At 33.1% G+C, this 14,926-nt stretch overlaps 1 protein-coding gene across 1 annotated transcript; it reads right to left on the reverse strand.

Annotated features, from left to right (window-relative positions):
- Positions 1–823: 823 nt before the first annotated feature.
- On the reverse strand, positions 824–14,553 carry LOC120212210. Its single transcript, XM_039210600.1, has 3 exons — positions 14,516–14,553; positions 14,085–14,450; positions 824–834 (listed from the first exon to the last, which is right to left on the reverse strand). The coding sequence occupies exon 2, from the start codon at positions 14,428–14,430 to the stop codon at positions 14,098–14,100; it is 333 nt and encodes a 110-aa protein (XP_039066531.1). The 5' UTR covers positions 14,431–14,450; positions 14,516–14,553; the 3' UTR covers positions 824–834; positions 14,085–14,097.
- Positions 14,554–14,926: the final 373 nt, after the last annotated feature.

Raw genomic sequence — 14,926 nt, forward strand, 5'->3', positions numbered from 1 at the left:
GCCGAGACTCGAAAGCAACCAAAGGGTGGATATATGTACTTCTAGTAAGTATCAATGTCTTTATGTTATTATTGTTGAGATGGTAATTGGATTAAAGTATTTAAGAACTTTAAATTGATTACAAATTTTAAATATTGACAGTATGACCGATTGCCAAAGGATAAAAGAAGGTGGCGAACACATCGGTTCGGTATATAAATTAAAATTGACATTGAGTATTATTTAGCATTAATGTATTGATTAAGAAACGTTTATGCTTAATATTAGGTGAGAAATAATGTGTTGGAGAAATAGAATTCGATGAGTGATACTGATAAGGAACCTTACATCGCACAGTCAAAGATGGATAGTGAAGAATACAAAGAATGGAGGAAAGCACATGAAAAGAAGGTATTCATTAAACTTGTATACGTTGATACAAAATATATAAGAACTATAACATTATATATTATAAAAAAATGTAGGAAGTGTCAACAAGGTGCATCATTAAAAGGGTGAATTCATTAATTAAACACCTTAAGGAGAAGGGTTAGTTGAATATGCTGTGAGAAATGGGGTTTGGATCATTGGTAGGAGTAAGGGATCAGCCTATTCGGAGGGAATTGTGTCGATCCTTGATGGCGCAATTTGATGTCAAATAATGTATTGCTAAATATGGTGATTTTTCATTTCCTCTGGGGATCCCATATGCTGCAGCCATCTTGGGGGTAGCAAATGAAGGCAAAAGTGTTGTAGAAGTCTCTAAGAGTAAGAACTGGAAAGCACTTGCCTCCAAATATAGTTTGAAGCAGAAGGTGACATATGCTAAACTTGAAGAGGAAATCAAAAGTGGATCTTACGGAGGGATGAGCTGAAGGCCCGCGTTCTATTGTACCTTGTCGGGATCTTTCTTTGTTCAACGGGTGATACGTCAACGAACAAGGACTATATGAAGCTCATTTGTGATGAAGGCTTGAAGGGTGAATTCAATTGAGCTGAATATGTCAATTCGAGATTGATTGAATCAATAATCACCTTTAAAAAGGGCAGCCATAGATACCTGAAAGGGTGCATAGCAATCTTAGAGGTAAATGAGTTGAAGAATTTTTTTGTTTTTTATATAAAATGATAGTATAGTTATTATATAAAATTATAAATTTTATTATAAATGCAGGTTGCACTGTTCGATTTTTGGTCGGGCTGTGAGGTAGTGCCGGCTTATGAAAGAACCGAAGTGGCATGTTTTCGTGCATGGGGCAAGGAAGAGGTGGTTAGAGTGATGGCGAAGTTGTAAACCAAGAAAGGGTAATAAATGTAATTAAATAATATTAAGAATATAATCAATGTCTTATTATTGTAATTTAATTTTGAAGGTTATTGGCAAGGAGGCAGAGGAGAAGAAAGAAGAGATAGTTGTATTGGGGGATGACGGTGAGGGAAAACAGAGTAAATTTGACATTTTGATGTATGAATTGGCTGATATAAAAAAATCCAATTTGATATCATGCAAAGACAATCAATAGTCGAAGAGAAACTTGAGAGAATTGAAGAGACACTTGAGAGGCATAAGGGGGAAGTGGAAGGAAAAATAGATTGAGTGGTAAAAGAAGTTGAGGTGTTGAGGGGTGAAGTGGTGAAAGAAGTTCAGGTGTTGAGGGGTGAACTTAAGATGGTGATGGGTGGAAAAATTGATGGAGTGGTGAAGGAGGTTGTGGAATTGAGGAGTGAACTTACGGGGGTGTAGGGGGTGGTTGATGAATACTTGGATGAAGGGAAAACTGAAGGGTGAAATAAAAGAGATGAAGATCTATGTAGAGTAAAAATACGATGAACTGAAAAAATATGAAGAAGAAAAGATGGAGGAAGAAGAAAAGATGGAGGAAGAAGAAAAGATGGAGGAAATGAGGAGGAATGATGTCGATGTGATCTATACACCAGAGAGTGTTATAGATGCAGATTTGGATTCAGAATGTCCTACACCACAGAAGAAGAAGCAGAAGGTAAGTTGAATAAAATAAAACTTAATGTGATCTTTATCATATTGTTGTGACGAATATTTGTATGCAAAATTATAGGTTGAAAAAGCGGATATTCCAAGCGGAATTGATGACCTCGAAGCTACAATTTGTGATTATTTATGGAATAGTGAGTTAGAATCGAGGTTAGTGAAATATATTGCTTTGTGAGTGATATTTAAATATTTCATGACAAAGATATTAATCCTAATGATTCATACAGATGTTCTGCAATCTCAATGGGAAATCAATTCGCTAGTGTATCCGACTTTGCAACGTTGAAGCCTACAGAATGGGTTGACGGTGTGGTAAGTAACAAGTACAAAATTTTAAAACCTATTGAATATATTCTGATTGTGTAATTAATTTTGTTAGGTTATTGATTTTCTTGCCTGGACAGTATGTTACTATTCAAAAAAGTCACTCCGAAGGATTGGCTACCCTCCATACCACTTAGCGGTGAGTTAAATTAATAAATGTTGAAAAGTAGTGTTATAGACGGTAAATTAATAATGATTGTCACGTAATTGCAGCAACAGGCGTTGGATGCCAACAACAAAGTAATAGTTGAGGATATTGCTAGCTTTTGGGGTCCCATATTGGGTAACTATGTGAAATTCACCGACTATGAGAAGGTAAGACACCATACGAATTGCAAATGATGTTTTCGGATATAGAATGTTGAATTTTGTCAAATTGGGTGTGAAATTTGTTGCAGATCATGTTCACAATAAACTATCATAATTCACATTGGTATCTGTTGGTGTTGGATATGGTAGATCGTGTTGCAACAATATATGATAGTTTGTTTACATCTGAAGCAGCTAAACAGAGAGTGAATGATGCTAAGAGATTGGTATGTATGAAAGGAAATTATGTAAATTATAATTATGATGCTAAGAGAGTGAATAATGTATGTGAATGTAATTATGTATGAGATGAGAAAAGTTAGCAGTAGGTTGTTGTACATGTTTCTTATACACAGTAAGAGTCATGTTGATACTTATGATATATGGAGATTGTTGTCTGCATTATTCCAAATGTCATCATAATTGTCATTATGTGCGGCACTGAATGGCCATTCCATATTGAAGGTATGTACAATAACTACAAAATTCAATAACTTTCAAGTAACAGGTAAATTTACAATGTAGGTGGTAAAAATATACTTTTTCAATGACAAACTTAATAAACACAAAGATTTGTTTCCAACATTTTGTCCAGTATGGTTCCCAAATGTAAAGTTCCCAAACGTAAAGTTTCCAAAAAATAGGTAAGCAGATGTATCGATACATTTATAAAAAGTATTGATCCCAAAAACATCGAAACACATAATTATAATGTAATAGGTAATTTTGTAATAAAATGTATCGATTTTGAAATTTGTGTTGATACTTTTTATCCAGAATAAATGCCCGAAATGGTGAACGCATAAAGTGTCGATACATTTATAAAAAGTGTCGATCTCAGAGACATCGAACCCATAATTATAGTGTAATAGGTAATTTTGTAATGTAAACGGTATAAATATACATGTTTTATGTGAGAATAGGTCTACATAATGTATCGACACTTTTTAATTTTGTGTCAATACATTTTGTCCAGAATGAATTCCCAAAAAAATGGTGCATGCATAAAGTGTCGATACATTTATAAAAAGTATCGATCCCAGAAACATCGAAACCCATGATTATAATGTAATAGGTAATTTTTCAATGTAACCGGTATAAATATACATGTTTTATGTGAGAATAGGTCTACATAATGTATCTACACATTTGAAATTGGTGTTGATACTTTTTGTCCAGAATGAATGCCCAAAATAGTGAACGCATAAAGTGTCGATACATTTTTAAAAAGTGTCGATCCCAGAGACATTGAACCTATAATTATAATGTTATAGGTAATTTTGTAATGTAACCGGTATAAATATATCAGTTTTATGTGAGAATAGGTCTACATAATGTATCGACACTTTTTAATTTTGTGTCGATACATTTTGTCCAGATGAATGCCCAAAAAAACGGTGCACGCATAAAGTGTCGATACATTTATAAAAAGTATTGATCCCAGAAACATCGAAACCCATGATTATAATGTAATAGGTGATTTTTCAATGTAACCGGTATAAATATACCGGTTTTATGCGAGAATAGGTCTAGAAAATGTATCGACACTTATGGAATTTGTGTCGATACTTTTTGTCCAGAAGGAATGCCAAAAGGGTGCACCCATTAAGTGTCGATACATTTTTAAAAAGTGTCGATCCCAAAAACATCGAAACCGATAATTATAATGTAATAGGTAAATTTCCAATGTAACCAGTATAAATATACCAGTTTTATGAGAAAATAAGTCAACATAAAGTATCGACAATTGTTAAATTTGCGTCGATACCATTTTAAAAATCGCGTGTTTTTCCCTCTTCATTATTTATAGATTATAATCGATACAAACTCCAAATCGACAAACCCTAAACCTAAAGGCAAAAAAGAACTCTTCCTCTCTGATGAATACCAGCGTTCTCATAACAGTGACGATCAGATATTCAAGTAAATTTATCGATATTTTATGGGTTTGATTGATTTCTAGATTAAAGTTTTTTTGCTGAATATGTTTGTGTTCCAATGTAACAGCATCCACACCCAAAATGGCTCTAAAATGTCAGCGTCAGAAGTGTGGTCTTTCTCAAAGCTCTTCTCAACCCAGGTCTTCTCATCCACAACCTCCTTCTCAATCAATCATTTCTTCTGAGGAAATCAGGTCGTTTGAAACTTTGAACTTTAGATCTGATACGGAGAAAGAAATATGACAGAGGAGTTTTAAAGTAAGGAAGATTCGTCCCGAACGTGTCATTGACCTGGGTTTCTTGTTCAATGATAAATATGCATTTAGTTTTAAATCCATATTTACATCTTGGGGTTGGCTTGAATTCATTGGTGTAGAACTAAAATATTACCCCATCCTAGTTAGAGTCTTCTATAACAATGCTTCTTTACAGCACGAGCCTAATAAGACTAATATAATAGGAATTAATATCAATGTCATGGGGAATGATATATATATATATATATATATATATATATATATATATATATATATCCAGATACTATTGCGGAGGGTCTAGGTGTCAAGAATAAAGGGGATTCAGATGAAAATGATTTAGATACTACAATACAACGGGTTGCTAGAAATAGCCCAATTCACCTAGATGTAGAGTCGAGAGTATTTCACAAAATGCTCACTTGGTATATTCGGCCTACTGGGGGAAAACATTCAACGCTTCGAGATAACGATTATTGGTGGATAACAAAGTATAAATCCAAAACGGCTCCAAACATTGCTAAACTGATATTTAATACAATTGTATATATGGTCACAAAGGGAGCAACAATTTCAACTTCACTACCATATGGATGTGTCATCACCCATCTGTTTAATAAGAAAGAAGTTGATTTTTCGCATGACGCCCCTGTTCGATTAACCCGCAAGATTGACATTTTATTTATTAAAAAAGTGGGATATGATTTTGTTGAAAAAGTCTGTTGGAAGCGTGTCAAGGATGTCAGATTAGATCAAGAGATGGAGAAAATGGACCCCATTGGCCATGAATACGACCAACCAATTGGAGACGTAATGATGGAAGAAGCTCCAGTTGGAGAGGATATCACAATTAAGACGGTGATGGAATACATGGTCAATTTTTGGGAGCATATTGATTCCCTTGTGAGTGGAATGTGAGCCGATATTTCATCATTGCGCGATGAAGTCTCCATGTTGCGTGACAAATTATGTCAACGACATCAAATGAGTTAGGTAATTAATTATTTATGTTTCTAAATATTTACACGTTCTGAAATGTATTTTATTTTCTTTTAATAGATGTGGACAACCAAGAGGTCAATGAAGATGACGATGAAGATGATGATGATAATTATGATGATGATCCAAACAAGTATATCATGTCTGCAACGCCGCCTGCAAGAAAACTTGTAATTTTTTATGACAATGGTGTCCTTGCCTACTTCCCAAGACATCCAAAAGGTTTTAATTTTGTTCTTTTCTATCTATTATTTTAACATATAAGCGTAGAACTTTAATCTTATTTTCTTCATGTTGTAGATGTTGTCCTTAGAACATGATTATATGAATTTATGCATTTTTGTGTAGACAATTTTGTTATTGCCATTTGGTCTTCCAATATGAGGTTAGAACTGTTGAGCAATTGAATTACTATAGCCAAAATCGTTAATATAGAATTAAATGTTAACATTCAAACTTGATTACAATCTCATGCATAACATTGACCCTGTACTTGAGAAACTACCTTTGTTGTCTGACCATTTTCTATTTACTTGGGTAATATGAATGTCATTACAGTTTGTTGACTTTTATTTGTATATGATTCCTACATATTTATGTTCGACTGTTTGTGAATAGGATCAAGAAAATTGCAAAACATACGATAATGTTACCTACTGTAAAGATCTCAATGATGTTTGGAACGCGTTTCCTTATTTTAACGACCTAAATACACTGTTGGTCGATGATTCACCGGAAAAAATGATTTATAATCCGGTAAGTTACATTTATGCAATATGTTTTTCCAGTTAAACAGGTGTTCATACATTGATTGATTAACAATTTATGTGTTTATATAGAAATACAATTACATATGTCCACATTTCTTTGACGCTGCTTCCCATTCGGGCGACAATGCTCTAGGTATGACAAAAATTTATTCCTGCTTATGCGAAATTAGTTTATTGTTAGTAAAATTGCACCTCATTAGTTTTGATAATTGAAATTATTTATATATGTCCTCAGAAAAAGGCGGTAACATACGAGAGTATTTGGAAAATTTATTGAAGGCGCTTAATATTCCAGACTTCGTTAGAAATAACCCTTTTTCATCGGATTAATTTCGTTGTGGGAACATTATTTGAACATTGTTATGTATAAATTTATTGTGTATGTATGTTTTGGTTTGATTATATTGTGTGTATATTTTCATTCGGATGGGATGAGCTGTGCATAACAAAACAATTTATCTATATCTTCCATGTGAGTACTTTATTCCCACTATGTGACAAGTGTGACAACCCCATCAACTCACAACTCAGCTTTTAACTCAATCAATATTGTCTTTTATCTGCTTGATGGTTCATAACGCATGTTACTTGAACAATATGAATCAATTATGTAATTTTCATGTTCAATTTAACACTGCATTTCAAATTCATTTCATATGTAATTGGAGTTTGAATTTAAATTTCAATTTGAGTTTGAATTTCAATATAAATTTCGGCTCCACTATAAATATTAGCCCGAGCCTTTGTTCCATCCAAACAACAACTTACTCAATGGAAGCATCGAGAGTGTTTCAAATTTCATTTATAAGGTAACAACTTACCTTTTTCAAAACTTATTAACTTAGCTAATATGCATGTTATCATTGATTATTCCTACTCAGGAATATCAGTAACTTACAAACATGTATCGACACATAAAGTTTCCAAACTTAAAGTTTCCCATAAAGTGTCGATACATTTATAAAAAGTATCGATCCAAAAAATATCGAAACCGAAAATTATAATGTAATAGGTAAATTTATAATGTTATTGGTATAAATATACCGATTTTATGAGCAAATAGGCCAGCATAAAGTATCGACAACTTATAAATTTGTGTCGATACTTTTTGTCCGAGCCTTTGCTCAACGAGCTTCACACATAAAAGTGTCGATACATTTAAAATTGTATCGATCCAAAAAACATCGAAACCGAAAATTATAATGTAATAGGTATATATACAATGTAACCAGTATAAATATATCGGTTTTATGAGAAAATAGGTATACATAATGTATCGACACTGTTTAAATTTGTGTCAATACATTTTGTCCATAATGAATGCCAAACGGGGTGCAAGCATAAAGTGTCGATACATTTTTAAAAAGTATCGATCTCAAAAACATCGAAACCGATAATTATAATATAATACGCAAATTTACAATGTAACTGGTATAAGCATACCGATTTTATGAGAAAATAGGTGAGCATAATGTATCGACACTTTTTAGATTTGTGTCGATACATTTTTTCCAGAATGAATGCAAAGCGGAGTGCACGCATAAAGTGTCGATACATTAATAAAAAAATATCGATCCAAAAAACATCGAAACCGAAAAGTATAATGTAATAGGTAAATTTATAATGTAACTGGTATAAATATACCGGTTTTATGAGAAAATAGGTTAATATAGTATATCAACACTTTTAAATTTATGTCGATATGTTTTAAATTACGCGTTTTTTCCTTCATTATTTATATGTAACGCTATACAAACCCTAAATCGACAAACCCTAAAGCTTCTCTTCTCTTCCACTTCGACGAATACCAGCGTTCATAACGGTTACGATCAATTATTCATGTAAATTTATCAAATGCTAGGGTATTGATTTCCAGATTAGACACTTTTTTTCCCTTCACGTGTTCGATAGGTATGTTGTCGAAACCCTAATTTTTTAGAATGTTAGTCTTTGAAAAGAGGGGTTAGGTTTTAAAGTTTGATGTTTTTGAATGGTTATAGGTTGAAAGTTCAATCTTTGTTCGCGAAGATGATGACCTTCAAATGGAGCCCCATCGTATCAATATTGAAGAAAATCAAAAGCGACCAGTAAGAATTGTTCTTAATTTTATATAAGAATAGTTGTTATGATATACGTTCACGTTTCGGGACCAATTAGTTAGATGCATGCAGTAACCTATATCCTCGAGGCAGAGCATAAGAAATCTGGCACTTAAAGATTTACCAAGAGCGGTAGCTTTTGCTCTACATGAAGACCGAACCTAGAATCAACTTTGCAATCATGCTGAAAAAGAACCTGCTGAATAATAGGATTTGCACACAACTGTAAGCATTTTAAACCCTAAACCCAACTACTCACATGGAAAATTATGCAAAAGACATGTCAATCATTTTATGGGAAATCCTGACATCTCTGTTGCATAATTTTCCATGTGAGGAGTTGGGTTTAGTGTTTAAAATTCTTGCAGTTGTGTGCAAATCCTATTATTCAGCAGGTTCTCTTTAGCATGATAAGCATAATTGCAAAGTTGATTCTAGGTTTAGTCTTCATGCAGAGCAAAAGCTACTTCTCTTGGTAAATATTTAAGTGCCAGATTTCTTGTGCTCTTCCTCGAGGATATAGGCTACTGCATGCATCTAACTAATTGGTCCCGAAACATGAACGTATATCATAACAACTATCCTTATATAAAATTAAGAATAATTCTTCAATAACTGAATAAAACAGTTCTTTAATAATTATATGTAATTATGTATGAGATGAGAAAAGTTAGCAATAGGTTATTGTACATGTTTCTTATACAGAGTAGGAGTCATGTTGATACTTATGATATATGGAGATCGTTGTCATCACGTGCGGGACTGAATGGCCATTCTATTCCGTCTTCAAAAAAATTATTTGATGTAGGCTGTGTGCTTGTATTCAAACTGAGCTTGACTTGCATGTTAGTTTGTTATGTCCCTCACCGTTGTAGTACCCACATCGCCTAATTTTCTTCTCGACCTTGTTTTTCGATACTTCTTTTCGCTTGCTTTGTTTTCGTTGAAGGTTGCAAACGTTGTTTACTACACTGCTCTGGTTGACTGAATCATTCAAACCAAATGAGTTTTTAAATTCTTCTGTTAGTCTTTTCATCTCATCTCTTACGGTTTTGAAAGACGCGTCTGTCTTTGATGCAATGTAGCAAAACCTACTTGACGTTGAACGTAGAGCAGCGAACCTTGCCATTTGCATCACTTCTGGAGGCACATTCAAGTCAACAAAATTGGGTGCAGAAGCCTTCACATCCTTAGTCCACATATTTTGAATCAAAGTCCCGGGAAAATATGTGTAATCCAAGTGCTTCAAAATGTGAAGTTGATGGCGACGCAGAAGTCCAACGATCTCGAATTTTCTGCAGGAGCAATTTAAGATTTCCGTACGAGAATCAAAACTAATTTCAAATTTCCTATTATTTTTTTGTACTTTGTCAAAATATAATGTTGACATTCATCTGATAAGGACTGAATCTCTTCCTGAATCCAGTACAATGCCTCCCGTTGAAGTTCATCTTAGAACGAACGAAAAGATTCGCGGGTAAAAATCTCAGTAGCATGACTTTCAAGGTCGACCAATTTTGTGATCTGGAAGGGCTTCGTCTGGGAACTTAAGTAATTCGCTTTCAACTCGTTCATACACATTATACTAATCCCATCTTCAATTGCACGAATAACATCTAAATATGTCTTCTTGTGTTTCAATGCAATCACGAGTGAAGCATTCATAGACTCGCATCTTTGTGTTGAGCGAATATGACAAAGAAATGACCAGTTAGATATGTTTGTGCCCATAAGTGTCGAGTATTTCCCTTCTCAATCACCCATGGATGCTTTTCAATGTTAAATTCTGAAACAACCGAACGCCATTGAATATCAAATTCCTCAGTTGTCCACTAGGAAGCCATGTATTTTGAGAATGGTGCTGTAAATTTTGGGTCACCAATGTTAGCTTGTGCATTGCGAGAAAGATGCCAAGAACATAATCTGTGCTTAGTATAAGGGATAACAGATTTGATATCCCTCTGCATTGCCCTATCCCTATCGGTGACAACTGAAATAGGAGATTTATTCATCATGGCTTCTAAAAAATTCTGTAGCACCCACTCGAAAGATTGAGACGTCTCCTCAGCGATTATTGTAGTGGCAAACACAATTGTATTATGGTGATGATTGACATCGATAATAGGCATAATTGGTCGACCATACAAATTATCTTTGTACATTGTGTCGAACGCAATTACATCACCGAAGCATGTGTAATCTGATCTCAATCTAGAATCCGACCAAATAAGATTATGCAATGCCCCTGATTCGTCTACCGAGTATGTCATAAAAACTCGGGATCGTCATGTTTCTTATAATCAAAGTAAGCAATAAGCGCATTCATATCTCCATCGACGATTTCCTTTGCTTTACCTCTTTGAAGTTCATTGTACATGTCGTTATTGTAAATCCAACATTATGATAGCCTCATGCTTGCTGCGTTAAATAGTTCATTACTTGTGACGTTCCAACACCGACCTGTTTCAATGTTGTTGCCTCATCGATATCAGCCTTACTTACAGCTCTATTAGAACGCATAAATGGTGTCATAGCAGGTGTGCACAATGCATGATTATTTTTCTGATAAGACTTACTTATAACCCACTGATCGTTTGTATTTATTGCTATAACTATGATTCTAGCCTTGCATCCTGTTCTTGTGACTGACCTATGAGCACGTTGAAGATCAACAATATTAACTTTTGATACTTGAAACCCTTCTTTGGAACAACAAAATTCTTGTGTCTTCACATTCCTTTCCACGTCAAGTCGTGTTGTTCCCTTACGTGCACTAAACCCATGTTCTCGTGCGAATCCCTTGTAAAAGTACCAAGCTTGATTACGTGAAGAGAAGAGCTGAACAACCAATCTATCAGATTCATCAACATTATGTACTTCATGGCATTCCTCAGTTGGCTTAACATTGTCTGCATCAGTATGATCCATGGCAAAAAAAATTTTGTGCAAGTTCAGTGGTCCCGGAGTTAATGGAGATGTATGTAAAGGTTCATTGAACATGTTTTAGTCGTGCTTTCAATAGGATGTGGTATTAGTAGTGGTAGTTGAAGGGTGAGTACAACATTAAATTCGCAGGACATATTTATGTATGTACAATAACTAGCTAAATAGGTGTCGATACATTTTCTAAAAGTATCGATCCCAAAAACATCGAAACCAATAATTATAATATAATAGGTAAATTAACAATGTAACCGGTATAAATATACCGGTTAATTAGAAAACATGTCAAGATAATGTATCGACACTTTTTGAATTTGTGTCGATACTTATTGTTAAGAATATAAAGTGTCGATACATTTATTAAAATTATTGATCCCAATAACATCGAAACCAATAATTATAATGTAATAGGTAAATTTACAATGTAACTGGTATAAATATATCATTTTTATAAGAAAATATGTCAGCATAAAGTATCGACACTATTTAAATTTGTGTCGATACTTTTTGTCCATAATGAATGCCAAACGGGGTGCACACATAAAATGTCGATACATTTATTAAAAGTATCGATCCCACAAACATCGAAACCGATAATTACAATGTGATAGGTAAATTTACAATGTACCCGATATAAATATACCGGTTTTATGAGAAAATATGTCTAAATAATGTATCGACACTTTTTAAGTTTGTGTCGATACTTTTTTCAAGAATAAATGGCCAACGAGGTGCATGCATAAAGTGTCGATACATTTAAAATTGTATCGATCTAAAAAACATCGAAACCGATAATTATAATATAATAGGTAAATTTACAATTTTACTGGTATAAATATACCGGTTTACTTAGAAAATAGGTCAATATAAATGCTACCTATTACATTATATAAGCGCTACATAATATGTTATTGTACTTGATAATATTTTCGGTTAAATGTTATTTTATTATATAAGTGCTACCTATTACATTATATAAGCGCTACCTAATATATTATTGTACTTGATAATATTTTCGGTTAAATACTATTTTATTATATAAGCGCTACCTATTACATTATATAAACGTTACCTATTACATTATATAAGCGCTACCTAATATGTTATTGTACTTAATAATATTACAACATTAAATTCGCAGGACATATTTATGTATGTACAATAACTAGCTAAATAGGTGTCGATATATTTTCTAAAAGTATCGATCCCAAAAACATCGAAACCAATAATTATAATATAATAGGTAAATTAACAATGTAACTGGTATAAATACACCGGTTAATTAAAAAACATGTCAAGATAATGTATCGACACTTTTTGAATTTGTGTCGATACTTATTGTTAAGAATATAAAGTGTCGATACATTTATTAAAAGTATTGATCCCAATAACATCGAAACCAATAATTATAATGTAATAGATAAATTTACAATGTAACTGGTATAAATATATCATTTTTATAAGAAAATATGTCAGCATAAAGTATCGATACTATTTAAATTTGTGTCGATACTTTTTGTCAATAATGAATGTCAAACGGGGTGCTCACATAAAATGTCGATACATTTATTAAAAGTATCGATCCCACAAACATCGAAACCGATAATTACAATGTGATAGGTAAATTTACAATGTACCCGATATAAATATACCGGTTTTATGAGAAAATATGTCTAAATAATTTATCGACACTTTTTAAGTTTGTGTCGATACTTTTTCCAGAATGAATGGCCAACGAGGTGCATGCATAAAGTGTCGATACATTTAAAATTGTATCGATCTAAAAAACATCGAAACCGATAATTATAATGCAATAAGTAAATTTGTAATTTTACTGGTATAAATATACCGGTTTACTTAGAAAATAAGTCAATATAAATGCTACCTATTATATTATATAAACGCTACCTAATCTGTTATTGTACTTGATAATATTTTCGGTTAAATGTTATTTTATTATATAAGTGCTACCTATTACATTATATAAGCGCTACCTAATATGTTATTGTATTTGATAATATTTTCGGTTAAATGCTATTTTATTATATAAGCGCTACCTATTACATTATATAAACGCTACTTATTACATTATATAAGCGCTACCTAATATGTTATTGTACTTAATAATATTTTCAGTTAAATGATATAACATAATCGATCTAAATTTTATCCGATCACTTATTTAATCGATGACACATTTTTTAGTCGTCGAGCTCCCGAGAAGATGTTGCCAAAGCATAAACAATATTTCTTGCCTGTTATAGATACAAACTAGAAAGGTGATTCCTTGGCTTTTCTCTTCATCTGAAATCAACAATTAAATCGTTGATTGCACAATGCCAAATTCGAAAATAAAAAACAAAACCCATTTACTAAATCAACACAAGAAAGAACATAAACAAGCAGAATCACAAAACCAGTCTACACCCCTTATACCCACCTAAAGATTATTCAACGAAAGGGAATATTTCAGATAGCAGACCCACAAAAGGGGCAGAATCTGAACTCAGGCTCAACAAGCCTATCGCAGGAACGACAACGCAGGGTCTGTGTCACGGCAGAAGATGCGGTGGTGCTATCAATCGGAAGAGACAGATCCTGCGGGAAGAAAAGCTTGCAATTGTTACAGTGCATGAGTGGGTCTGTCCCTGACCATCTCCAAACAGTCACAAAGAAAAGCTTCAACACTTTCTCGTACTCCACAAGATCAGCTCTGGAACCACAGTTTATGCACCTCCCCACACCTGATTTCAGCACCTGTCTTGCCTGTTGCTCTAATCCGCCCACGAAGAAGAAGAACATCTTTCAGCTTCTGGTACTGTCTGTTGTTATAATCTTATGTTGTTTCTCTGATCTAGGGTTTGAAGGACGGCCTTGTGCGTGTAGCTTTTGGGTTTTATTGGATTTGAAGCGGCCGACAATGTGAATATCATATATATATATATATATATTGACATCAGACAATGTGAATATCAACTTCAACAAAAAGGGGGAGAATGCGGGGTGTTTCCAGAAGACTGCCAGGGAACAGTTAAAACAAGGAAAAGAGTAATTTAGCATTTAAATTATTAATTTTAATTAGTTTTAGTGTTTAATTTTTTGTTTTTTTAAAATTAAAATTAATATTTAATTTTTGTTTCATTTTAATACATGTCGTTAAAAATTTAATATTTTTAGTACTTTAATTATCAATTTTTGTATGTTTTAATATCTAAACTTTTAAATTTTTTCAAAACTTAACATTAAATTTAACTGGATATTAAAATAAATTAAAAACTAGATGTTAAGTATGATTTAA

This window comes from Hibiscus syriacus, unplaced genomic scaffold (assembly GCF_006381635.1).
Source record: "Hibiscus syriacus cultivar Baekdansim isolate YM2019G1 unplaced genomic scaffold, ASM638163v2 tig00110007_pilon, whole genome shotgun sequence".
NCBI lineage: Eukaryota > Viridiplantae > Streptophyta > Magnoliopsida > Malvales > Malvaceae > Hibiscus > Hibiscus syriacus.